The sequence below is a fragment of the Camelus bactrianus genome, chromosome 33, assembly GCF_048773025.1.
Source record: "Camelus bactrianus isolate YW-2024 breed Bactrian camel chromosome 33, ASM4877302v1, whole genome shotgun sequence".
Taxonomy (NCBI): Eukaryota; Metazoa; Chordata; class Mammalia; order Artiodactyla; family Camelidae; genus Camelus; species Camelus bactrianus.
In genome coordinates, this window is record NC_133571.1 from 21,093,967 (window position 1) to 21,121,562 (window position 27,596).

General features: G+C 50.8%; 1 protein-coding gene across 3 annotated transcripts; it reads right to left on the reverse strand.

Moving 5' to 3' along the window:
- On the reverse strand, nucleotides 1–27,222 carry KCNJ1 (potassium inwardly rectifying channel subfamily J member 1). 3 transcript variants are annotated; one of them, XM_010957860.3, is made up of 2 exons: nucleotides 27,015–27,222; nucleotides 1–2,427 (listed from the first exon to the last, which is right to left on the reverse strand). In XM_010957860.3, the coding sequence occupies exon 2, from the start codon at nucleotides 2,404–2,406 to the stop codon at nucleotides 1,288–1,290; it is 1,119 nt and encodes a 372-aa protein (XP_010956162.2). In that variant the 5' UTR covers nucleotides 2,407–2,427; nucleotides 27,015–27,222; the 3' UTR covers nucleotides 1–1,287. The 3 variants fall into 3 exon arrangements, with proteins under 3 accessions (XP_010956162.2, XP_074212978.1, XP_045374683.2); XM_074356877.1 differs by lacking the exon at nucleotides 27,015–27,222 and adding an exon at nucleotides 6,611–7,818; XM_045518727.2 differs by lacking the exon at nucleotides 27,015–27,222 and adding an exon at nucleotides 5,592–6,550.
- Nucleotides 27,223–27,596: the final 374 nt, after the last annotated feature.

The window sequence follows — 27,596 nt, forward strand, 5'->3', positions numbered from 1 at the left end:
GACAGTTTCAGAGATTTAATGTATTAATCAACACACTGAAATATTTTGATTCCTAAGCAGCTTTGAGTACCATCCTCTCCAGAATACATTCGAAACAACGTAGGTAGGGAACAGAACAAGAGTTTGCAGTAAAACCTTCCCCACCAATCAGTCCTTATATGACGTTGGTCTCTGTGTGGAAGACGTGGTGTTGGGCCTCGGAGAAAGGAAGGCCCAGCACTTTCCCCACTGTGGGCTCACATCCCATTCCCCTCCCGTCACGATCCTCCAAACCCTCCACCAAAAAACACAAGGTACATTTTCTCAGAGGCATTAGCAGTCCTTTCCCTTCTAAACTGACTTTGCACCTTCAAGTTCTTCATTGCCTTCTTGGAAGACCAGGAAATACTCTTTTAACAGGTGTGTAGCCCCTGACCCCATCTAACACAAATTGGAAGAAATTTTACCCCCATTTTCAGATTGAGCATTTTTTTCTCACAGGAAGATGCTCATCGAAGTTCTAGCGTGGTGGTTCAGCCTCTGTTGAAATATGTCACGTGAGATCAGCTGGGTTGAAACCCAGCTTGGCTGCAGAGTCCGGATATGCCGCAGAGCAGGCTGGGCTCCGCGCTGCTCACCACGTTGGGTAGGTAGAGGTAGACTCATGGAGTCCACGGACCGAGCCTTTCCTTGCTCCTCTGGAAACCCAGCGTGACCCAGGCCAAGACGGAAGCTCCAACAACCAGGATGGAGGAGGTCAGAGCCTCACCAGTGTCCCCGCGTAGCAGTGTTTTTTCTTGTCTTTGACTGGTTCACCTCCCCCAACTTGGGAGACAATCCTTCCGTTGAAAAAAAAAAAAAAACCCAATGTTAAAATAAAAGTGGCTTCTTTCTTTTCAGTAGAATCAAAATGAGAATATAGTTTTCCCCTGATCCTACCTAAAGCTCATAACTCCTTCAGGGAGATTTTTAAAAAGATCTCCTTTGGTCTGTCCATGAGGCTTTGGATGATTTTTTCTGTTCCCATCAACACTGCATGATTTCAAATAAGCCTATTCAAGACGCTATATAAGCTTCTGTGGCTTCCAGATTCCAGATTCCTATAAATCTACTCCATGTTCTAATGCAGTTGCCTTGGAGAGCTGCGTGTCTCGTAGCATCCTGGTTGCAGGCTTCAGGGGCATTGTGCTGGGAGGTTATAAAGGCTCTGGTCATACTTTCATAACCCCGAATTGCTGGCTGTTTCATATTGCTTCTAGTCACTAGGTCCTGTCACGATGTTGCTTTCCTCGTGTGGAAAAGCCACTGTTACATTTTGGTGTCATCTACTTCGTTGACTTCTGACAAGATGAAGTTGGGGTTGTCATAGCCTCTCTTCATCCTGGCTCTAGCATCCTTCTCATTGTAAAGGCACATGGCACAGTGGGGAGTTTCCACTTCCACCGTCTTGCTGAAGTTATGGAAATCCACGCGGTATTTCCCTTCCTTGGTCTTGGATACTATGGGGGCAAAACGGTAGCCCCAGAGGACCTCTTCTGGGACATAGGATGTCCGGACTTGGCAGGTAGCACTGGTTGATTCCACTGTGCCATCTAAAAACACCACTAGTTCAAAGTCCTGCTGGGGCAGGGTTTCCGCGGCCATGTGGAAGAAGGGGCTGCTGTGATCAATGACGTGGTAAATCGTCAGGGGGGAGATGAAGAATAAATTTTCATTTCCTGCATCGACCACAAAGTTGATATTGATCTGGTCCAAGATAATGGTCTCTCCTTCGGGAGTGACTGTGGTCTTCAGAAGCTTTCCGTAAATGTGGCTGCTAATTAGGAGGCTCTTCCGAAGATTAGCCACTCGGATCAGGAGGCAAAGCTTCCCACCCCGCTTGCTGATCACTGCATTCTTGCTGAAAGTAATGGTCTTGGCACGTTTCTTGGGTCTGGAGATCTTGGCTAAAATGGCGCCACACATGAAGGAATTGATGATGACTCCGAGAATAGACTGGACGATCAGCAGAAAGATGGCGGTGGCGCACTGTTCTGTCACACACCGGAATCCATATCCGATGGTGACTTGCGTTTCCAGAGAAAAGAGAAAAGCTGAGGTCAAGCCATTAATGTGCTCCACGCAAGGGGTGTGGTTGACAGAAGGATGGAACTCAGGGAGGTCTTTGTGAAGGTAGGCGACTGCATACCACAGGAGACCGAAGAAGAACCAGCTCCCCAAGAAGGCAGTGATGAAGATGGTCATTTTGTATCTCCACTTGAGGTCAAGCACAGTTGTCCAGATGTCCACAAAAAATATAAGCCTGGACTGCACCTCCACATTGCCGAACTCGATGTTGCACCTTCCATCCTTGGAGACCAGCCTTGCTCTTTGCCGGGAATGCCCCAGGAAGCGAGTGACAAACCATTTCCTCAGATGTTTGAGCATTCTTTCTGTCAACAACCTGGTCTGAAAATACATCGGAGAAAAACAAAACAGAACAAAACGATGTTTATAGTGCTAGTGAACTAGGCGACTCATATGAAGAGTTAACTGTGCAGGAAAAGACCACTCAGCACAGTCTGGGCTACTGATCACCTGGGCAAGCTGGCAGGTCGATTCTGGATAACACAATAGTATTTCCTTTTTTTTCTATAATTCTTATTTTTTATTGAAGTGAAGTTGATTTACAATGTTGGTTTCAGGTGTACAGCAAAGTGATTCAGTTACACATACACACACATATTTTTTTTCAGTTCCTTTTCCATTACAGCTCATTACAAGAAATTGAATACAGTTCCCTGTGCTCTACAGTAGGTCCTTGTTGTTTATCTACTTTATATCTAGTGATGTATATCTATTAATTCCAAATCCAAATCTACCGCTGCCCCCACCACTTCCCCCCTGGTAATCAGTTTTTCTTTTTTAATTTTTTAAAATCAAAAAAAAATTTTAGTTGAAATATGATCAGTTTACAATGTTGTGTCAATTTCTTGTGTACAGCATTACATTTCAGTCATACATATATATACACACTTTCCTTTTCATATTCTTTTTCATTATAGGTTACTGCAAGATATTCAATATAGTTCCCTGTGCTGTATAGTAGGACCTTGTTGTTTATCTATTTTATATATAGTAGTTAGTATCTGGATGTCTCAAACTCCCAATTTATCACTTCCCCCCTCCCCCACCCTGGGGAACCATAAGTTTATTTTCTAGGTCTATGAGTCTGTTTCTGTTTCGTGAATAAGTTCATTTGCACAGTACTATTTTCAATAGAAACTTTATACTACAAGATCATATTGCTTAAATCTACAGAGGAAAAATAATCACAGAGGTAGAAATGGAAGGAACCTGAGAGAGCATGTATTCAAGTGTTCCCTGACCTTAGTCAGTCACACACAGCCTTAAAAATGTTTGTGATAACACAGACACAGAAAACAAATTTATGGTTACCAAAGGGGAAAGGGGACAGGGAAAGACAAATTAGGAGTTTGGGATTAGCAGATACAAACTACTATATATAAAATAGATAAACAACAAGGTCCTACAGTACAGCACAGGGAACTACATTCAATAAATTATAATAACCTATAATGAAAAAGAATATTTAAAAGTGTATATATATATATATATAACTTAACCACTATATATACCTGAAACACAACATTGTAAATCAACTATATTTCAATTTCAATTTATAAAAGAAAGAATATCATTTGATGGCTAAAAAATATTTCTGATAAGAAATTATGACCTGTACTATGATTTATTTGATATTACTATTTAAATCAACTCTCCCTTTTTTTTTAAAATAAATTCAGCCTTGAGCTAAGCAAAAATATCTGTGAAAGCAGAAGCTTGATGCACTATTTACATGTTTATTAATGTAGAGAAATAACTAACTATGAAAAAAAGGCTAATCAATATGCAACCTAAGTCATCGTGTGCTCCGCTACTGGTACACACATGTCAAGAGAAATTATAATCCAGTTCCATTCTCTCATCTAACATATGAAGCAATTGAGAACCTTTTAATGACAGACCCAAGGTCGTGTTTCTAACCAGTGGCAGGATGACAACTAAAGCATAACGTTTGTCGTCCAGAGGAGCCCCACCACACTTCCATCTCAGTTATTACATTTTATATTCTAAAATGAGAGTTCTCTGAAATATTTTAAGACAAGCATTAGTCAATTTCCTTTTTTTTTTTTTATTTTGATGCTCGACACTGTTTAGCACAGAGTTCCTCAAGACTGTTTGGTCAAGTCCTACTATAAGATCTCAAAGGTTTTCTCGGTGGATCTACAATCCCGTTCCTACTCTGTCTCCTTGGCATGCCACGATCCCCGGAAGGAACAGTGTGAGGGTCACCATCAGCATCTCACACCTGCCTCCCTGCCCCAGGCAGAAGGGCTGGGGGGTTCTGATGTAAACAACTGCACAGAAAGGGAGAACCGCGTTTTATTCATTCCTCTATGCCAGCTGCTAACATGAACCACGGGCACTTCCTATTTATTCGACAAACATAAATGGAATAATTGAGTGAGTGAATTAAGCCCTTCAAACCAGTAGCTGACCCGTGGCCTTATTGATAATATTATTATGGCTTCCATTTTACAGCACAAAACTGAAGGGCTTTCCCCCTCAACAGCCAACAACGCTGAACCCCGCGGTCATGGTCGTAAACACTAGCCTGCCTCCTCCCTTAGGTGTGCCCACCCCACTCCCAAGGTGTGCCTGTCGTGGTTAGCAATGTCTTCGTGGTATTTTGAATCAAATGCAAACATGTTTCTAAATTCGATTTCAAAATCCCCCTTCAAAAATGTGTTTATTCACACAAACTAGGAAGCGAAACCAACTTAGTGATAAGTTTTAAACAAAGGTGATACTCTGCAGTGTCTGGCCCATGGCCTTAAACCAAGCGAAAACACAGAAAGCCGACCCCAGGTAGGAGTGGCGGAGAGAGAGCCACAGCTACAGGGGTTGGAAATTTTAAGGGCAGGTTCTAGAGATGTAGAGAAAGAAACTGTCGGTGGGAGATTAAAGAGCGACGCAGGGCTCAGCGGGCCCTGCCCTCGCCCCGCCTGCCCTCATCGACCTCAAGCCCCCAGAGAGCACTGGGGGCTACGGTCCAAGTGAGGCTCACTGAGGGAAGTCACCTCCTGCCTCCCCAGGCTCTTCCCTTTCCCTGCGCACACCCCGTTTAACCTTGCTTACATCCACAGGCGACTTTCTCCCTCCCTCAGGTTTGTGGAAGCTCATAATGTTTGAAAAGCTCTTCACAGAGTGGATCATCCCTAAAATCATAACTTCCAAAGCCAACCTTTATCAGTGGAATCCACTTCCTCTTTGTCCTACGTGATAATTCCAGAGATGGCGCCTAACACACCAGCCTCTGAGCTTATCTGCCCCACTATTCACTCTCCCTCCAGTCCCACCTACATTCACCTCATTTTGGAGATAAAGAGTATTTCTGTAGAGGGAACTCGTACCCCCTGATTTCTCTCTTCGATGAGTTTGGGCTTCCATGCCTGCATTACTAAGAAAATATTATCTGCCTGGCCTTGCCAAGAGCTGAAACCAAAGCAAGCAGCTTGAAAAGCTTTTCCCAGACCATCCGCACTTACCAACATCTTAAACATGTTTGGACCCGAAGCGCCCACAGCCGGGAAATGCAAGAAAGTGGTGTTGGGAGCCGGTCTCTGTATGCAGGCTGACTTCTTTTAAACCCAGCCCAATTTATCGTCGGCTCGGGCCAGTGGACTGATGCTAATTTGTTATTAGCTTGAAAACGTTAATTTGATAGTGGAGTTGTGTCGTTTAAACCAAGGCAATTGGTTGCTCTCAGACCGAGCCCCAGGCTGGGTGTGTATTTTTTCCCCAAACCTCACATGGCTTGAATACCGTCATGCTAAGGCATGACAGACCGCCGGCTGAGGCCCCTGGGCGGCAGGCGTGGGCTCTCCTCCGGCATTTCGCCCCTCCCTCTGCCACGCTCTCCTGCTCGTTCTCCTAGAGTCTGCCTAATGACTTTCCCCAGAAACAGTTAGTTATCGTCCATCTCCCAGCCTATTCCCTGAAATACACGGAGAAACTGAGACTTCCCAGTGTTCACAAAGATACAGTTGAATGTGTTGACACAGACAAGAACGTATTTGTAGGATAAAAGTGAAATCACACCAGGAAGAAACATGACACCACGTTAATCGCTCTGTACAATGGTCCCTGTTACCTAAGAAACTGAGATTTAAGAGCAGCCTTTATTGTTGGATTTATTGTGTAAAATCTGGCATTTACTGAAGGTACTTTGCCCCCGGACTGGGTTAGCCAGTGCTGTTGACTTATGTATTCAAACAGTGAGAAGAATTATACCTAGAGAATGCAAAAATACAGGATAAATTCATCCTCTGAGCAAACGCATCATTCCCAGGGCTGACACACTGTGCACAGCCAAATCCTACTTTGTTTTGACAGTGGCTTTAATCCCATCACTGACAGAGCCAACATGTGTATTTTGAACTATTGGGTAATTAGAGATTGGCCCCAGTGTCTGCATTACATAATATGCACAGTTTTTAGGTTACTTTCTATTGAAATCAGTAAATCTTAATAGCAAGCACAGGGCTGTACGTGAGCTAATATTTACCAAGGTCTTCTTAATGGGCTGGCAAAGCTGGTGCATTGTATTATCGCCATGTTCCTCACTGCTTCAGCATTCTTTTTCTGTAAATAATCCATTCTCAAAAAAATAGACTTTTGATAAACTTTCCAAACATGGAGTGTGTGTGCTTTTTGTGCAGGGTTTCAAAGACAGATAGAACTCCGCCCCTGTTCTCAGGGAGCTGGCAGTGGAAGGGGAAGTGAACGCAGTAAATCAGCAATTACAACGTGGTGTGGTTTGTGTAATCCCAAAGGAGCAGCTCTGCTCAAAGATCTCGATGAGCTGGATGACCGCCTCCTGCAAAGACCCATCCATGGACAGTAAGCACACTTCCGTGTACAGTAGTTTGTGTATCCATCATTCAGCAGCGATGATGTGTTGGTTCTAGCGTGTGTGCTAGACACCGGGGAAGCCGTCCTTCACCAAGTGGGCACGGTCTCTGTCATCCTGAAGACGTTTCTAGTGCAGGTGGGAGATGTAAACGGGCTGATGAACAATCAAACGCAGTATGACACCTGAGCGGTAGAAAACCGTGGGGGTGTCCCAGGAGCGTCCTACATGAGGGCCAGAGAAGTGTCCCCGAGCCCAAGGCCTGGAGGTGGCATTAAAGTTACACGTAGCAGGAGCTCTGTAACTATTTGTTGAATGATGATAAATAGATAACACAATGCCTTTGCTATCACTAACGTGGCCCCTCTAATAGGCATATTTTAGAAGAGACATTTCTGTGCCCTGTCGCCGTGGCTGTGTGCGGGACCAGCGCAGGAGCCTGGAGGAACTGAGAGCCTTGCTGGGTACACAGATGACAGCGTGCTGGGCGGCGTCCTGAGACACTGGCTGGACCCACAAGCAAGGGCCGGTGCACCCAGCACTGTGGGGCCACGTGGGATGTTTTCGTTGCAGACCTCGGGGAGAAACTGAGAGCAAGAACGCTGGTCTATTTCTGCCGCCGGGACAGCTCATGGTGATTCTAAGTCTGAAGTCTCCTCCGGTGAACAGCTCTTCAAATCCTTGAAGATAAATACATCTTCCTCCCGAATCTCCTTTTCTCCAGAAAAGGGCGCACTTCCTTTGCGTCCACCTCCCATGTCAACCTAACCCCTCTTCCTTTTAAGTGAAGTGCCTACAGCTTGGGCTCATTGATGTATTTAAAGAACCGGGATGAAGGATGACCTTCCGTAGGCATCCACCTGGGAACAAGCCATTAGGAACTTGGGGTTCCCTCCCTCCCCCTCGCCCTGCCTCCATCGCACCCCCCAGCACACTCTACCCCCACTACACAGTGAATAGATGCTGCTTTTATCATGTCTTAGAATTACAAAGACTATCATTTCTCTATATGGAGGAAAAAACATTTGCTGTAGCCTGCCTTTTAGTTAAACCTCTTACAGCGCTTGCATAGCCTTGGTTCCTCCAGGACATTTCTGAGAGTCAAGACTGCCTGTCAGAAGTCGAAAAATGGGAGAGATGGGGCCTGAGAGCAGAAGTCAGATGATTTTCTGTAATCCTTTTGCACTGGTGGTGGAGAAGAATTTCAAGCTTCCGTGAAAACTCACTGCTCTGTTTCAAGTCACCAGTCAATCGCGTGAACCCACATTTCTTGAGTTCCTGCCACAGCAAGGCATGGAAAAGACCACGGCGCAAGGTCTGCCTTCTTAGTCATGCCCTCAGGCAGGCTCTCAACTCGCTGAACTTCCTATGTGCCAGGTGTGATACTAGGAACAAAAGAGGTGACAGTCCCTGCGGTCACGCTGCTCACGGATAAGCAGTAATTCAGTAATTATTCAATAATTGCAATGCAGCCGGCTGGCTGCCGTGAAGGGGGCTGAGGACAGGGCTTGGAAGCAGCCAGCAAAGAGGAGATGCAGCCGGCTGGGTGTCAGACTTACACTGTTCAACACACCTTTGCTAAGGAGCTAAAATTGAGCGCATCTGACCGATACCGCAGAGGACTTCCTGTTTTCTATGAAAACGGCCTCAAGCTATTGGAGGAGAGCCACCCAGCTGGGTCTGCAAACACTCAGCACCCCGGGGAGCATCAAGTCAGCCAGTCGCCCAGGCTCCACTTTTCACATCAAAACCCATCGTGGACAGAGGGCGTGTCTCCTTTCTGTTGAGTAATTCAATAGAAGTCATCTCTGATGTCATTGGCTCTGTCAGGCTGCTCACGTGGTGTCGCCATGAGTTCTTCTTAAGTAGAACTTGGCGAGGCTGGTGGAGACAATTTCTCCTGGCCCCGTGGGCCTGTAAAAGGGTGTCTGACCCTCAGGACTCTTCCGGGCTGAATTTGGAAATGCACTTCAGGGAAGTCCCATCTTTCTCTCGGGCGGGAGGGCGAGGGCTCCTCACAGGTCCCCTTCCCTGTAAAGCCACACATCTGCTTGTGTCCTGGGGGGGAATGCAGCTCAGGCCTTCCTGGGCGCCTGGCTCCTTCCAGAGGAGAGTTTGGGAACAAGAGTCGGGAATGACAAGGTCTGGGGTGTTGGTCTCAGAAGACACCTGGGCTTCTGCAGGCATCTCTGGAGCCAGCCAGTCAGGTAGCATTCTCTGAACAACTGCAGAGGTAACTGCCATGGCCAGGGGACCCATAGAGGGTGGGAGCCCTGGTCCAGAATGTTCACAGCACAGGTAATAACCAAAGGCAGCCAGGCAGAGTGGGAGAAGCTCCGGGGGGGGGGGGGGGTAAGCGCAGACGTGGACTTGAACCCCAGTCCCGTCTGAACAGCCAGGTGACCCGAGCGAGCCCATTTAGCCTCACCTGGCCTCCGCCTTCTCACCTGTGAAACGTCTGTAATGATGGACAGCGGTAGTATGTTCTAAACGCAAGGGCATATGGAAAGCTCCTAGAACATGGTGGCCATGCAGCAAACAGTAACCACTGTCGCTGTTGGTTTACAAACTTAAACTTGTGCAGCAGCTTCACCAGGTGTCCCCAGCCCAGGCCACTGAGGGTCTGCTCTGCAGAGTCAAACAGGCTGTGTGGGAGATGACAGCCAGGTGGGGGAAAGGCTTGAGAGAGAGGGACAAATGTGACAATTCGTCGACGTCTGTCAACTCTACGGGCGTCAGAGCCCATCCTCCCCTCTGGAACAGAAGACCCGCAAAAACCAAGCCTGTCTTTATAAAGGATTTGTCTCTCATATGGGCCGGAGCCTTCTCCTGGGAGGCGAGGACAGGAGAGAGGGAGAGGCTCTTCCCTGGCGAGGCTGAACAGCAGCGGGCTGCAGGGGGGGCGCCCCTCTTCTCTTACTGCGGACGTTAACTGGCATCAGGTGGTGCCACTGGCCGTCTACGGACGCCCACTGAGGGGGAGGAAGCAGCGCTGCCCTCCGGGGGCTGGCCTGGCGTCCATCTAGGTCTCGGTGTTGTCAGGGGCTGTCCCGGTGCTCACAGCCAGGTCTCGTGGTCTCCTGTCGAACACACTTCACAGCACATCAGCATCAGGCAAGCCCACTTCAAAATCATGTCTGAACGCAGACAAAAACATGAACGTCGTCCAGACCATGAAAGAGACCACACATCCCCCGTCCTGGCTGCTGTGAGTGATCCCTGCTTCTTCGCCAATAGCAGCTTTGAGTCTCCTCCTTCTAGAGAGTAAGTTTATTAACACACTCAGTCCTAGAAGTGCCCCTACTTGCTGACGTCTAACCCAGAGCAGACTACGGCTTCCTTAAAGCTTCTCCAAACTGCCTAGAACAAGCCCAAATCCTATTCAAGGACTTTCTAACACTCTCTCAGGCGAGGCTCCCCCAATTCCTCAAGGTGGGTGTTCTCACTAGCTACAAAAAGCCAACTTATCCGACTCCTGGGGAGCTCCTGGTACTCTTTGGCTGAAGGCATTGATGCCCCAAGAGGGCAGAAAAAGAGGTGAAACTGAGAGGTCACAAAGTCATTTTACAATCATTCGGCGAGAACCAGTTCTGTTCCATTGCTTCCAGAAATCGCACTCACGTATGTACACTTCGTATGCTTTTGTATCAGGATGGAAAATGAAGGGCCACATTTAAATATAGAAAATCATTAAAAGGAGATAAATTTTCAAGTTCAGGTTTTAAGGTCTATCTGGGATCATTGGTCATCCTAAGATAATTCTATATTCCTCCACGGAGACCTGAATCTCTCCCTGTTACCAGGGTTGGGTCCCAGCGGAAATCATCAGAAGATGTGACATTCCCACCAGGACAGACAGCCTGGGAGCTAGTGAGGCCGGACCCAAGCCAGGTGTCCGCAGGGTCTCACTCGTCTTTGGTGACTTTGCCGTGCGGTCAGAAACCTGTGCTTTGGAAGCTGACGCTAATTCTGTGTGTGTTGGCAGTACTGTTTCCTTACAGCGCTGCACAATGTTTCTTCAAGCTTTTTGGAAAAGTTAGCACGTCTCAGCTCTGCAAAGAAGGACCGAAAGGGGGCCCTTCACCTCTGCCTGGTTCAGGGTCTTGCAGGGAGAGCTGCGCGTCCCGGGGGCCGGGGGCAGTGGTAACTGCAGAGCACTGGAGACGCTCACAGTCAGAGCTGGGTCTTCTTGGCTTTTATTCTAGAGATTTTCGGAGGATTCTAGCTTCTAAACTTCAGGGGGTTCTACGCTTACCAAGGGAGGGCATTGCTTTTTAGGTGCGAGTGGAGCGAGCCAGAGTTAAGAGTAGATAAACCAAGGTAAAAGCAGGGATGCCCGGCTCAGAATGAATGAAGAGAAGCCCTGGGCTGAGAAAAGTCTCTGCAGAGGGTGGAGTGGCAATTAAGGCCTGTGGGGAGGGCCTCAGCCTGCTCCCGGCTGCTCCCGGCTGCGACCGGCCGGCGGCAGCCCGTGTGAACAGCGCCCTCTAGAGCACAATGGCAGCGGTGCCCGTGGAGCAGGTGTCCGTCCAGCCACAGGGGGAAATCTCTCACAGCGTGGGTCCTCCACTGGCTTGGTCACTGAGAAGTCAATGTGGACACGAAGCCGCTTGCCTTTGTCTGAAGAGGTGCAGGAGACTAGTTTCAGAGAGTCACGTGTGACTGGAATCTGCAGTGGCCCGAGAGCTGCGGGGACTGGGGTTCCAGGGGTTGGGCTTGGAATTTGCCAAATTGCCTTTGCCAGGCTCGGGACGGGGGTGCAAGCACAGTCAGGAATACACCTGGCAAGACACAACAAACACGGTATCATCTGGAGAGAGAGGACAGGTCCCCGGAGGATCCCGGGTGAACTTCCATTCCATCTGTCGCAGACACAGATGGGACCTTCCACGTAGGAGAGGATGGACGGGTGAGTCCCCAGCCTTCCTGAAAGTCACTGTCCCCACGGTTGAAATCTAGTTTCTGATGAACCTATGACTGAAGATGAAGTTAACGCAAGGATCCAAAGGCATTTCTAGTTTCATGGCCTTTTATTCTCATTACTATTCAGAAGAAATCCATTACAATGTAAATATCATTGTACACGTGTAGACACATAGTCTCACACGGAAGCCAAAACCAGCATGCTCTCAAAAGATAGTATGTGAACAGAAATCACTTGCATAGAGTAAGTCATACAACATATGCTCTAGGGTATTAGGGATTTAAAGGAGCTTTTACTGAATCATTTTATAAAGTGAAGAATCATTTTTGCAAATAAAAACATTATCCTTTCACTTGCTTGTCTTGTAAAAGTGTGTGTGTTGGGGGGTAGTTTATTTTTCTGAAAACTGGACACATCTGAGAGAAAGTGATGCTTAAATCTTCTCTATCAAGCACTCCACCTGGAGTTTAATAAAAGAATTTAAATGTTTACTGAACATTGTGTTTATTACGTGTGCCGAGACCCCATTATTAGTCTGAGCCTTCTGGGTCTGTGTGGTTTGTGTTGGTATTACATCAATTCAGTCTTTCCAGCCCAGAAACGAATGAATTCCATGTGGATGGGAGGCCCTGAACATCCTTTCCCAAGTGTCTACAGCAAGAAAGTACACTTCATTTTTAAGAAAACGTATGGAATCTCAAACCTTGATGATTTATAAAATAGAGGAATCGTTTAGCTGATGCCTTGAGTTTAGGCACTGGGTCTAGTATTCACGACCCTGTATCTCCCCATGAAGGGTGTGGTGTTGGTCCAGCCCCGCTTGGAGAGACATGCATAGAGAAGGCGCAGGACACCAGGTTCTGGACTTTGGAGGAGGCTCTGGACGCCTCCCAGTCCCACGTTCAAGCTTCTGTTGAAGCTTCCCCATCTCGGCTGCAGCAAGGGCCCCCAAGGCAGGATTTAAGAAGTGGGCATGTGGGGTTCGAATCTTGAGTCGGTCAGTCACCCACAAGCTCTCATTCTGGGTAGGACCCAAACTCTCAGAGTGTGAATGTCCTCCCCTGGAAAGTGAGGACGCTCACATCTATCGCAGACAGGCAGGAAGAGCTCAGACCACACCTGGATGTGGGAAGCGGTCCAGCTAGTCACCCTTCAGGAATGCCACCTCCAGCTCTAGTTTCTCTTCCAAGCCACAGCCGGGCACGGAAGGAAAGCTCCACCGCCTCGTCGTCTGTGATGCCTTTCATTCCAGGCTCCTCTGCACCCGTGTCCAGGCTCCAGGGGCGCCGTGCCTCCCAGAAAGGCGATGAGAAGAGAAGGCTCCAGATTAATGGCAGGCCAGGGGGTGCACGGCAGAGCCTGAGACCCTGCTCCGCCCCGGAGAGCTCCTGAGGGTCAATGATCACGAGCTTTGGCTCAGGTTCTGCCGAGCCACCGGACTTACATTAACAGGGCAGCAAGTCACCCTCCCTCCCACGTCTGAGAGCTTTCTGGGAACGCCCTGGAGGCAGTGGGAGCAGAGCCAACAGCCCCAGTGACTCCGTTCCGTGCCACAGAGCCGTCCTTGGGCCCACGCCGAATTCCTCTCTTTGGGACTCTTCTTGTCCCCGGCGAGGCCCACCACAGGGGATCCTGTCTGCGTGGGGACACGGCTGCAGAGACAGCCCAGCTGGCTCATCACAGGCTGCCGAGCTGCTCCAGCTGCTGTCTCCAGCTGGCTCTGCCACTGAGGCAGGAGGCCGAGCGGCAGGGGGGCATCCCCCAGGCGTGGAGCCGGGCAGGGCCTGCAAAGCCCAGGCCTCGCCCAGATCTGCCCTGTAAGGAGGCCAGCGGGGCCCCCCGCAGCCCTGCTGACACACGGCCCCCATTCCTGCCCACTCTGTTTACTCACTCGTGTGTATAATGCCCTGGAAAAGGGGAAGTGAAATTCCACTTCCCTGCCTCTCCTTTGCCCTTCTGTCAGCAGCAAACCCAATCACAAGAGGCTTGTCTGTCTCAAAAATGTTACCCAACCTCTCTGAGCTGTACTTTTCCCTACTAAATAATGCCTGTTTGTTGCTGAGGGGATTTGATGGAAAATACACATGTCTGCACCAAAAGCTGTCCACAAATGTGGATAGCAGCGTGGTCCATAATAGCCAGTAAGCGGAAAGAACCCAAATCGCAATCCATTGACGAACCAATAAATGGGCTTTGTCCACACAGTGAAGTATGAGTCGACCAAAAAAAAAAAAAAAAAGGGAATGAAATACCGATACACGTTAGAACGTAGAAGAAGCTTGAAAACACCGTGCTAATGAAAGAAGCCAGACACGGTGCTGTTCCATTTGTACCAATGTCTAGAATAGACAAATCCTCGGGAAGAGAAAGTTAGCTGGGGAGTTCCCAGCGCGGGGAGGGGAGGAGATGGGCGTGGGGTGTGCGGCGAATGGGTCTGAAGTGATGGGAAAGTTCTAAAATTGCCAGAGGTGAAAGCTGTCCATCTATACCAAAACTCCACTGTTGTCCACTTTAAATGGCTGGATTGACTAGTGTGGGGATTATATTATATTGTATTGTATTGTATTATATTATACTATCAACAAAGCTGGTACAGAAAACAACCCACGTCAGATACCTCTCACCCAGCAGGGACTCATCAGACCCCCTCCCACCCGCATCCTGCCTCTCCATTTCTTAACCCCCATTTCTTTTCCATCTTTTCCTCCTTCCTCCTCCGGCGCCAGCCAGACACTGCGCCCTCTGCCCTTACGGGGCCGTCGGTTGAACGTGGCCCCCTCCTTCCATAGCAAGAGGCCACTGGGATTCTGGAGACACCACGTCAAAACTATTTCCTTGGTCACAAGAGCCTGGAGGTCAAGCCGGTGTCAGCTCTGACCCAGCACCCCACACACCTCGTAGGCTGGAGGTTGGGCTAAAGTCTTGCACTTGGGAGCGTGAGCCGGGTCTGTGGTCCCTGAAGCCTGGTGGGCCCACGGACCCCCGAGCTGTCTGACGGGACGCCCGGAGGTGGGGCAGGAGGGTATTCATGTGGCTTGGGCCTGGACCCCCGCCCCATGGCCCGTGGCCCGTGGCCCCTGGCCCCTGGCCCGTGGCACTCCCTCACTCCCTCTCACACCTCATTCTCCCCCTCCCTTTCCTTCCTCTCATACTTTTTTTTTTTGTCTTGGATTTTGTTCCCGGCCCGTAGACCCGGTCCCGGTCCTGGAGTCAGTAACACTAGTGATGCAGCTGTGATCTAGGCCCACCTCTCTGGAGACGCAGCAACCTCACAGAGTAGTCAGAATCCCCTCGGACCATTTAAACCCCTCGTTGGCCCGCCTTCCCCGCAGATCATTCTTTCCCTTCAGCCCCCACACACAAAGCAGGGAGAAAGGGGTGTGAAGCCCAACTGGGGTGGTGGGGGGGTCTTTGCTGCTCCCTTGGTGACAGCTGGGGGGAGCTGTGTGGAGTCCAGATTCTCTTAAGGGAGTGACAGGAAACCATCCTCTGTACGTTCCCAGAGCTTGGCCGGGCCCCTTTCTCAAGGGCAGGACTGGACTTCCATGTGTGCTTGCCCAACACAGGCCACCATCGAGAGCAAGAATGGCCCCGGCCACCCCCGCTATTTGCAGGAGCCGACCTGAAACAACCTCGCCTGGACCGCTGCAGATGGTGGCGACGACACACTGTCAGGACCAAACCTGGATCAGCATCCTAAATGATGCTTTGTAGGGGAAGAAACCAAAGTACAGCCCTGTCCTATGATGAGCACTAATTCCTACGGAAAAAAAAGGAAAACGAGGCCAGTCCCTCTGGAGACCGCGTGCCGGCGCCCCGGCGTCTCCGGCCTTGAACACCTTGTCTGGAGTCGGACTGCAGTTCCAGCTCTGCTGCAGAATGATGCCTGCCTGTGCGTCTACAGAGCTAATTCCCCAGTGTAACTGATTAAACCTGGGAACGAAACAAAACAAAGCGGAAAGCAACGAAGAAAAGCTTAGGGGCAATAAAGACCACGGAGCTCATTGTGAGTTACGCTTGCTTTTTCACTTTTTCTTCTTTTTTCTTTTCCTCCTCCATCCATCCTTCCCTCCCTCCCTTCCTGTCTCTCTTGCTGCTCTGCCCAGACCCACATTATAGAACCAAAGCTGCTGTTTCCAGGCCCACTTTTCCTGCCCAGCCACACTCCCAGTGTCTGTACCCATTTTCGGTGATGGGCTTTTGCAGCATCACGTTAGTCCGGCCCCAGTCCCCTTGCTCAGGCTCCCCTGCACCGCCCTGGCCCAGGTGGAGAAGAGGGGGTAGAAGGAAGGCCCCCGGGGAACTGCAAAGAGACAGACAGCTGGGCTGAGCACTGACCCAGATGCTGGCTTCCCGGCCCCTGTGAGGTGTGTGGTCCAAGCCGTGGGCAACGCTAAGACTGAAAGCTTCATTGCAGAAGGCCAGCGGGTGGGGTTGGCAAAGCAAACAAGGGGGTTCAGCAGGTGTCAGGAAGGTAGAGAGCGGCCAGTCGTGAGGTGAGGGAGACTCGGGTTAAACCCGCTCCCTCCACCTGCCAACAGGACGAATTACTTGGCTTCTCTGAACCTGAGTGTCTCCAGGAAGGTGGAGAAGAGAGCGCCTGTTTCACGGGCCGAGGTAGGAATCAGTGTAAGAACAGACGGCAGCGGGTCCAGCACGTGGAAACCTCGCTGAGGTCACCTTCCCCCCGCGCTGGGCAGAGCTGCGGAGCCTTCGGGAAGACACGGTCAAAGGTTGCGTTGGCATTTGGGGAATAATTGGAACTCCCAGGTCCGGATTTGAGCAGGCGGCTGGCTCTCTTGCCTGACCCACGCCTGGGCTCGGAAGTGCCCAGAGGAGTGGCAGAGGAAACGCAGGGACAGGCGTGCGGTCCCAATGGAGAAGATGCCAGGCCATGGGACGTAGTCTTCTGCCTCCACTACCCCCATCTTCCCAGCCTCTTCAAGAAAGCTCTCCCACCAGAGCCTCTGGGAGGGGGAGGCAGTGGGCTCCGGGCTGCTCTAAGGGGCCTACAAGGAACATTTTTGCACACATGAAGCCCAGAGGGAGAAGACTTTGTTTATCTGGCTGCTGGGGGAAAATAACAGAGCCAGGGAGAGCGGGGAGGCTACAGATGAAGAAGGAAAAGATGGCGCAAAAAACAATTCGATTAGATTAGCCATGGAGATCCAGTTGTGCCAGAGCAATTGAATTTCCTCTGAGGTTGGCATGACCAGCCTTCCAGAAGAAGAGGCAGCTGGAGCACACGGCTTGTGATTGACGCCTGGCTCCTTCCTTCCTCTAAAGGCTCTTGGCTTTTAGAAGCCCTGTGACCAGGGCTAAGGGTAAGAGGTGTCTCTCCACCAGGCATCTTAGGCTGAAACCCTTGCTCTAAAAAAAATCTTCCTAGCAGCCGCTTCTTTTCTTTCTTAGCACCAAATACAGCTTATTACATATGTATTTTGTTTAACGTGCGCCTTTGTCCGCTCTGTCAAGGGCACAAAGTTCAAGGAAACCTTGATTGAATCTTTCTTCTTCTCTCATCCCTACAGCCAGCCATCAGCAAGTCTTCCCTGCTCTTCCTGCGAAATGCACTCGAAACCTCTCTGTCCAACTCGCTCCATCTCCACAGCTGCCACTATGGTCCAAACCACCATCCTTGCTTTAGCTGCAGAAATGGCCTGCTCACTCTCTGCTCTCTCTCCTCACACATTCCCCAGCGTCAGAGGCAGGTATTAACCGGGTAGGTCAGATCCTGCCGCTGCCTTGCCGAAGCCTCTCTTTGCTCCCCTCTCCCTAAAGACCTCCAGGTCCTACACAGCTGCTCTCCCTAGACCCACGTCCCATCACTGTGTTTCCGCCAAGTCTGCTGCTCAGACCATGAGCCACGCCCCCACCTCTCTGCCCAGTTCTTTCCCACTGGCTGTTCCCTCCTTTGGGACTGCTCTGGCTCCTCCACGTCACTGGGGACTCAGCTCCGTCGTCACCGCCTCTGAGAACCTTTCAGCTTCCAGTCCCAGGGGACACCCACCGCCTCCATCAATTCCGCTGCTCCATTCTGTTTTCGCTTCTTCCATCTCTGATCGCCATCAGATGTCATCTTGTTGTTTACTTCTCTGTTTACTCTGTGTTCCCTTCTTGTCCACCTCCCCGCTACTGGAATGTGCATTCCAGGAAAGCATCCTGTCTTACCTTGCTCGGAATTCTCAGCACCCAGAGCCACCATTAGAGAAACTCTACGAATAGTTCTTGAAAGAGTGAGAGTTCATGTCCCCTCCTGGCTGGAACGTGGTCTGACCTGTTCACCACTTTCTATCCGACGCCACCCGCTGGGCCTCCATGGTCTCTCTGAAGAGAGACACAAGCTATTTTCCTCCAAGGTGCAACTGAACACGTTTTTACTTGACCGCCCAACTAATGACCAAAAAACATTCAATGATGGTGCGAGAATGACGCGTGGTGAGTTCATAAGTGCCAAGGCTAAGAGGTGATGGGAAGATAGTGCTGGGCTTTTTTTTTTTTTTTTTTTTTTTTATTGAGGTGTAGTTGATTTACAATGTTAGTTTCAGGTGTGCAGCAAAGTGATTCAGTTGACATATACATACACACATATATATTTTTTCTTTTCAGATTCTTTTCCTTTATATGTCATTACAAGAAATTGAATGTAGTTCCCTGTGCTCCACAGTAGGCCCTTGTTGCTTATCTATTTTATATATAGTGATGTGTGTCTATTAATTGCCAACCCCTAATTTATCCCTCCCTGCCCTACCCTTTGGTAACCATGGTTTGTTTTCTACGTCCATAAGTCTGGTTTTGATTTTATGGCTCCGTGCTGGGAGCTGGGGATACAGCAGGAACCAGACTGGTACTCAGGGAGGTGGAGAGAGCTGGACAGATAACAGAAAGGAACCAAGTAAACAGGGTAATTATAGATTGTGATAAGGGCTAAGAAAGCCACAGCCACTGGGGTGACCTTGACAAGGAGCAGTGCGTAGAGGGTCCTGGGAACCCAAGAGGGTGGGGGCAGCAATGCCAAGACGAGAGAGGACAGGTCCTCCCCCAGGCCGGGGTCCAGCCGAACACGGCCTCCTCCCAGGCCTCGCCTGCTGGCTCCTGCCTGCGGTTATAGCATTTCAGGTGGACCTAAGAAACCAAAGGAGACCTGCCTCCACCTCAGGATGGGCACAAACCAAGCTGCAGTTTCCCCATTTGTCAAACAACAATAATAATATATGTACCTCCCAGGGCCATCGGACAGATTAAATGGCACTGGTTTGAGAGAGTTCCGGTGGATGAGTGACGAACTATACAAAAGTGAATTGGAATCGCAGCAAGAGGGAGTTCAGTTAGACGAAAGGAAGAACTTTGTGATGGAAAGGATGACCTGATGCTACAGCAGGTTTCCAAAGACGAATCTTACCTACACTGATGACTTAAAAGAGAAGAAATAACTATCCGTCTTCCGTGAGTGCCCCGCACGACGTAGGCTTCCCAGTGTGGCGCGAATAAACGCAGAAATGGATGAATTTTTAAATGGAGACGTGACTTGCAGAAAGAAGCAGCTTAAAGAACTCAGGAAGTTGCTAGTACTATGTCAGGAATTCCAGAAGGTTCCCTCTGAACAAAACTGAAGGCACGCCACACTGGACCCACCGAGACCAGCGGACCCAGCCCCCCGTGGACCAGCTCGTGTGACTGGGCTCCCCCGAGGCGGTCACTTCCCTCCCGGGGACGCGGGGCCACGTTGCTGGGTCGGCCTGGAAGACTTTGAAAAGTAAAAGCCCGCTCTGTGCCCTGCCTGGGGTTAATCTTGCTCGCTCCAGGGCAGGGAGCGGCTGGGGCGCAGAGGGAAACCCGGCATCTTTGGGCAGGTGTCCTGCTTTCTCTCCAGCCCTGGTCACAGCAGGGCCTGGAAATGGCCCAGCATCTGGTCTCTAGTCACCAACAAAATGTGTATGCTGTTTACTGTGTCTGCGTTTGGATATAAGCCTGCCTGGGGCCTGGCTGTGGGAGTCCCTCACCCACCTAGCTAAGCAGGCAAAGACAGGACCCACTGCGCGGCCAGCTTCTGCCCAGGCTCCACCCAAGCGGAGCAGGCGGCCGAGGGGCTTAAAGAGGTCCCTGGGAGCTGCAGGCGGCAGTCAGGGCCCAGGCAGGGGGTGGGGTCTGTTGGGATGGGACACTAGGAGAATTGTGCCAGAGCCTTGGGGACCGAGCCCCACGGGAAGGAGGAGGCAGCAGGGCGAAGTGGTGGGGGCTCTGCGGAGTGGGGAAGCCTTGACCACTGGCTGCGTGGGGTCATGGTACCTCTGGGGTGTCTGGGGCCTCAGGCAGAGAGGAAGCTGCGAGGTTCCTTTATGGGGAGGACCCAGGTAGCCTGAAGATAGGCTCAGCCAGGGGAGGTGCCGGAGTGGCTGTCTCTGGTCCACACTTAAACTTAGAAGCATCTGTCTGCCCCTTCAAGATCACGGGGTCTCACCCTTGAGCTGCAAGAACACAAGACCAAGAGTGAGGGGCTCAAGCTGTGCCCCCTCCCAGGACCCATGGTTGGGAAAGACTCCAAGGTCACCCTGCCCGCAGGTAAGTGGCCCCCGAAACCCTCCCCGAGGGGCAGACTTGGCCCCCGTTTGTACAAGGAATGGAACCATTTCCCTCTGAATTCCATCCTGCCTCTCAACACCTCAACCCTCCAGCTTCCCCGCTGTCTAACCTGGCCCTCAGGCTAAGGCTGGAATCGTCTGTCCTCTCGCCCTCAGGAGGCGTGGGAAGACCAGCCCTTCCCACGCACTGGAGAAGGCAGCTTTACCCACATCCCTGGGCGACCTCAAATGACAGCCCACTTCCCGGGGTCCCTTTCCTGTCATTGTGGTCCACGCCTGGGGAGTGGCTTGCCCTCATCATGCCCTGAGTGACGAATCTCTCCGCTCACATCACTCCCAGCACAAGCCTGGCCTGGGCCCCCTCCCCTCCCCACACCCCCCTCACTGCCACGAGGACCTTGAAGAAGCATCTTTGTAGAAATTCAAAACTTCCAACAGCACCACAGGCCAAAGGAAAGCGTGTATTATAAAGAGGTGAATAAAATCTGAATCCTGCACACATTTCTCTCCACTTCTCAGCCAGCCTCTTTCCCCGGTCGGGACAGCAGTGAGTGTCCGCACTGGCCGAAGGAAACCTCACTCTCTCACAAAGGAGACCTCGGACAAAGGAGCCCAAGAGCCCCAGACACTAAAGGGGTGCTCGGGATGGTCCAGGTAAGCCCCCTGAGTTAGGGTCTCAGAGCTGCCCTCTCCTCTCCATCGAAGGGGATGGAGCAGCTGGGAGAGGGGTCGAGCCTTCCCTCCCGGACCCCTCCCACCACGGGGCAGCCCTGGGTGGGATGGGAGAGGCCAGCCCCATCAGGTAGAACGTGCCCCGCTCATGCCTCCTGCCTGTCCTCCCGTGATCCAGAACCGTCTGCAAGGCAGGGAGTGTGGAAAAGCCCAAGGAAGCATGGGCACCCCTAGAGGTGGTCTGAGGCCATCCTCTGACTCCTCCTGTGACTTATCTCCAGATCCGATCAGAGCTCCCTCTACCCCATGCGTAATTCATCAGCTGTCTGACCCCCTCACGGCGTCTGAGTACCCAGACCCCTGACATGGCCGACTGCCTTCCAGCACAAGACTGGGGTTACTCTTATCTCTCCGAACATCACATTGACTTGGACACATTTCAGGGAGTCTTTTCCTGTGAGAAGTTAGCAACTGCTATTCAGAGTTTCCAAGCTCTGTCCAGCTCCTCAAGGACAAATGGCAGATCTGGACCGAGCCAGAAAGCTCCCGAGAATTTAATCAAGGGCAGCGAAGCATGAGCCTTGCCCTAGGGTAGTCACCTGAGAGAGCCGTGGTCGTTCCAGCTGCAAAGACAGCATTAACCTGTTGCTTTCAATGGTATTACGTTGCATACTTAAACCTGCTGCCTGGAGGTGGGGTGGCACATTGATCCCCCCTCTAAATGCAATTCCTGAACCCCAGCCAAGAAACATTGGTGTTTGCACAATTGGAAGAGAGACAGGACCACTGGAAAAGGCTAAATAAATGGAAATTTCTGGCTTGTATTTCAGAGTATTCGAGGAGAGTCTTCCCTTCACACGTAAGTGGGGGACCTGCTGCAGTGAGAGTCCCCGAGCGGGGGAGCCCACCGCAGGACGGAGCCTGGGCGGCAGACCCACGCCCGCCGAGGCAGACGGCTGTCCTCGGGGAGCCGCCGAGGGGAAAAGCAGCCGGCTTCTCTGAGGGAGGGAGTTACCCACCCGAGGTGATGCCGGGGGGCTCTGAGCAAGTCTTGTGTCTTCCTAGGTCTCAGTTTCTTTCTTCACATGATGGCGAGCTGGACCTGATAAGCCCTTGGAACGATTGTGTAAAGTTGGTTTCAGTGTTCTGGTTTGTAATGTGATGGGGTTAGATTGGGTTTTATATTAACTGTCAAAGCCCTTAGAGTTTTCAAGAAGGAACTACTTTGGGTGGGGGGTCTTTGGACTCTCAGTGGTCTTTAAGTTGCCCATTTTCTGCATTATTCTTCATACTATTCTTCAAACAGAACCAGGAGTTTAGGGGTGATTTCCCTTTGTCTGCTCAGGGTTCTGACAAGGTCACAGCAAGGGAGGGGACACTGTCCCTGAGCCTCCCTCGTAATCAACCCAAAGGGTGGTTTAGGGTCACTCCATCTGGACCAGAGACTGGACTCTTACGAGCCCCTTGACCTTAGGTTATTTTTTGTTAATTGTTGAGTTTTCTAGATCTGCCTCCTATATGCCTCCAGGTGAATTTTTCCTTCAACCTTTTTCTTTCTTTTTTTTTTTTTTTTTTTTTTGAAAGTGCTTGTTTTTAATTGTTCTATTTTTCCAGTCTCCACACACACTCCCTGCTTGCTCATGAAGATTAGGAACTACACAATCAAACCAACCACTTTGCTGTTTCTAGAGCAGAGCAAATATTACTCACGAATCATGTATATTCCAGGAGACCGAGCAGGGAAGGTCTGGGTCCTGCTCTCTTTACTTCTGGCTTCAGTCTAAGTCATCACTGTCCTGTACTTTCTTCTCTGAACCTATAAAGTTGCAATGATCTTATTGGCCTTTAGTTGAAGGTAGGTGGTCCCTTTCTGCTGTTCCTTGACCAGCTTATCCGGCCGACCATCACCTCCACCTCTGAAAATGCCCATTTGATGTGGGGAAAAGAGAAGGTGGAAAGGGAGTGGGAAGAGATAAATTGGGAGTTCGAGAGTTGCAGATACAAACTACAATATATAAAATAGATAAACTACAAGTTTCTTCTGTATGGCACAAGGACTATGTTCAATATCTTGTAGTGACCTATAATGAAAAAGAATATGAAAACGAATATATGTGTGTACATGTATGACTGAAACACGATGCTGTACACCAGAAATTGACACAACATTGTAAACTGACTATAGTTCAATTTAAAAAAATGACTAGTTAGAATTTTTAATGATTCTCAATTATTTGGCAAACAGATTTCTGTGCCAATAAATTCATTCACATGTGACTTGAATTAGCAACACAACGCGCATTCTGGCACATTCTTCTCCAGCCTTAAAGAAATGAAGCTGCAATCACTTTGAATCCTTATCCGAACCCCAGGGGTTCCTTCAGCTCCAGGCAGAAAAGCTCTAGGAGTGTCTGGAAGTGGCTACACTGACCTGAGTCTCTCTGAACTCAAACCCCAAAGTGCTGCTTTTTCCAGACGTTCTGAGCTGTGAGTTCTCACGCACCAGGCCAAGGCATGCTCCCACCTGCCAAGCGGAAGGAGGAGGGACACCCGGCGGACCCTGGAGCCAGGGGCGCGGGTCTGAGTCCCAGCTCTGCCGCTCGCCACCTGTGCCACTTGCCCCACAGCTTCTCCACCAGTGTGACCACCGAGCGCGTGTCACGTGGACCTGGACGCTGAGCCCCTCGGCCTGGAGGCCAGGGAGGGCGTGGAGTCGGTAGCTGGGCCTCAGACGGCAGCCTCCCCACTCCCACAGCAATGGGTAACTGTCTCACCACCATCCTCATGTACCGGGTGGCTTTTTGGGAAAAACAACTGAAGTCCCTTCCCTTTGTGTCTGACATCTTTACCTCTGGGCAAAATGGGGCTAAAAATGGTACCTACTCACAGGAATCACGCGCAGGAGAGACTCCGAGTCTGGCTCAGTGCAGGCAGGGAACACGCTGGGGCACTTGTGCACAGAGCTGCAGGGGCCTCTCTCAGCCATTCTGTCACCATCTCTGATGACGAAGAAATGTTCACACATCGAGACACAGGGGAGTCATCCCGGCTTATACACGGGTTAACTTGAATTTGATGCAAACTAAAATAGCCTTTTTTGTAGCCTCTCCAACATACATTGTCCGTCTGCTTTAATTATTAAAGAAAAGGACACGCTGACCAGAAGTAAAGAAATGTCTGCGTTAAAAATAAAGACCGGCCCCTCTTCCTGGGACGCCGACACCAGGCTGGTCCTCCCAAGGCCGTACTGGACGTGCTGATCTGTTTTTATTTTTTTGTATATATACATAAAAAATATATCCCTGACCTGTTTAATGCTTCTTTGTTCTGACAAGATACAAACCTGTGCTGAAAACCCTGCTTCTCCGGAGCGGTTTCTCAGAGTGACCTGGGACGTGGGCCTCCGGGTTAGCCCTCAGTTTGGCGCTTACGGATTATTTTTGTCAACATTGATATTGTCTCAGGTTTAAGCGTGCATGGTAGGGAGGGACACATCTTCTGGCCTGTCTCCTAAGAGGTGACAGTGGGGCGCAACAGAGATGCAGGGCGATGCCTGGTCTAGGGCCTGGCCCTCAGGGGACAAGGAGACAGAGACGCGCCTCCCTGGGCTGGAGATGCTCCTTCCCCGCGGACAGGCAGGCACCGACCTGGGTGGTCGGAAGAGCAAATGACCAGAGGCTTCATTTCCGAAGAGGAGGCCCTGAAAAGCCAGTGCCCTGACCCACATGGTCCCTGACTCCCCAAAATGTCCGAGGCCACCAACTCATCTCTCTGTGCCCAGGAGGCCATTGCGACGCGGCAGGGGAGGTGCAGAGAAAGCGCTCTTCTCCACTCAAGTTTGCTCATCACGTGGCCTTCGGGGAAATTTCCAGAATGAGCCCCGCCAACCTTCAGGTTCCCGTGTCTGGGCACCACTTTGTCGTGGCAGCCAGTCTCCCCTAGACGCGTGTGTTCCACCTTTTAGCCATTTCCTAACTGCTTTCTTGGCAATGGGTTCACCCCACCCAGCCCACCGTGCACTCTGCACACAGAGCAGCCTTTCTAAATTGTCAGTGTGACGGCACGTGGCTTCCCACGACCTTCAGGATAACTGCCGGGCTCCTGGCCACCACACACGGGGTCCCTCATCACAGGCCCTCGCCCTGCAGCTCCATCTTCCTTCTCCCCGCCCCAGCCACGCCAGCTCGCATCCCCTGCAAACACCATGCTCTCTCACGCCTCTGTGTTTCTGTAAATGCTATTTTCTTGTTCAGGAACGCCCTTCCTCCTGCCCCCACCAGGCTCCACCCTTCCCACCCAAGGGGTTTGGGGTCACACTGCCGTGAGGCCTTCCACAGGCAAAATGGGACGTCCTTCCCGAGCAGGCAGTGATCCTACCATCACTGCACCGCGGCGTCTGTCCTGCTGGAGTGTAACAGCCCGTCTGCGCGCACGTGCCCCCCGCGCTGAACGTGCCATGAGAACAGGGCCCAGTCAGCGATTTCCCAGGATCTCGCAGAGCTCCCAGAACATAATGCGTGCTCATTATCAGCTCGTTGAAAGGCAAAGGAGGAAAACGCCTGTATGTCTAATAATGATATTAATGAGGAAGGCAGTAATGAAGAGAAGAAGTAGTCATGATGAGCATCTTAAATCGTAGCACCAAAAGGAGTGAAATTTGGGGCAAGCTCAGGACGTGCAAGCAATTCCAGTGAGAACTCAAAGAGAAGGGGTTAGGAAGCATTCACTCCGCGGAAGCCACGGGGCAGGTAAGAGGCAAGGCATGTGATCAAAGCTGAATCCTTGGAAAATCACCGAGCCATGAAAAGGTCCGGAGTAGATTTACAACCCATCGCACAAAAAAATGAATTGCTGGGAAAAGGAAAAAAGACACGCATGAGAAATTCTGAGTCTCGGCTCTGCAGGGCATTTCTTGGCAATTAAAGCATCTTATACACTTGAAAAACAAGTCAGAGAAAATCAAAAGCCACCAACAACATCCAAGCTCCAGGAACCATTCACAAGTTACCCCAGATACCCCAATACCCCAGACCATGCGTTTTGAGAAACTGAAGCTGACCGAGCGGGGATCCCTTTTCACAACCCAGCACAGAGTAAGGCATCGCGAGCCAAGCCCATGACCGAAGGGCACCCGCCAGCCGGCTGGGTAAGTCCTTGTCGAAAGTGGTGTCCTTACCACAATCACCATGCTTGGCCTCATTTTGTATGCCCAACTACAGAAAAAAGCAAACACGTTTTTCCTAAAGCTTGCCAATTGCAAAACACAGACATCTTCTGAGCGACTATGTGCAGCATCTCTGTGACATGGATGTTTGCAGAAAGAGGCTCCACGCTGGTCCCTCCCTGGGCTTGTATCAGGGGAGCACAGAGAACCGCTGCCGTCCACCACACAGAGCATCTGTCACAGTGGTATTTAGGGAGCTGAACAAATGCTGAGGAGTCCAGATGCCTTCGCCTGGAATCATGCAGCATTTAGTCGAAGGAAGGAAAGGCAGTTTTGGTGCAGGTAAGGGAAGCACCTTACAGGCGCGTTTCACCCAGACAAAGCCTTCAGCCTTTTCCACCACAGACCTCGCTTGCATCCTTACCCCCTGCCTTAATGACAGTGAAGGCTGGGAGAGGTCAGCTCTTGTAAGAGCTGATGCCCTCAGGGACAGAAGCCCACGCACAAGTCCACCACCAAGAGAAGACCGTGCCACTGATGCTCAGGGCTGTGAAACCAGAAGACCCAGAGCACTGAGTGAGTGAGTTAAAACCCCACTCTTATCCCCCAGAGCAGTGGACAGTCCATCTAGCTTTGAGGTAGGGGAAAGACAGCTAAATTTCCACCGGAATTAACTCCTTTTTCCCCAAAAAGGCAATGTGGCCTTTCTCCCCTTACCTCATGGATTGCCTGCGTGAATGCAGGGACAAAGCCTCAGTCTCTTGGTCCCCCAGAAAGCAGCCGGGTCCTTGACATGCACCTTTGGTCCGAGAGTTTGGATGGCCGGGGCAAGGGGCCCTGGGGCCCTGTTGGCTTTTATGAGTCTGTGGGTCAGCTCAGACCGGCTGCCAACTCATCTGTATGCAATGGCTCTCAAAGAACACAGTTTACTCAGAACCGGATCCAACAGGAGGAGGCGTGGTAGTTAAGTGGGCCGGACACACCAGAGGTGTCGAGCGGCCAGGGCTAATTGAGAGGGGTTTGTTTATGGAGCCCTGGCTTGGAACCAGGGCGCTCCTGCTGGCAGTGTCCCGGCCAGATGTGGGCCCACCAGCTAGACGCTCCCAGGTGGGGGTGCGGGGTCCCCAAGGAGTCCTTCTGAAGCCTCTCTGGCTCAGTGACTCCCTCAGCAGCCACAGGTCAGGCTGACCTGACCTTCCCTTGTGGCCATTCTCTGCCGCATCAGTCCCAGTTCAATGCAGAGCTTTGTAGCCAAGCAGTGGAGTCAGGGCAGGAGGCCCTGCTCCACCAGGGTCTCAC

Bases quoted from the DNA above. Each gene is read 5' to 3' on its own strand.
- KCNJ1 (XM_074356877.1), bottom strand. From the start codon at position 6,646: ATGCACCAGCTTTGCCAGCCCATTAAGAAGACCTTG. The intron at 2,428-6,610 runs GTAAATATTAGC...ATGTATTTTCAG, and splicing joins AGCCCATTAAGAAGACCTTG to ACCAGGTTGTTGACAGAAAG.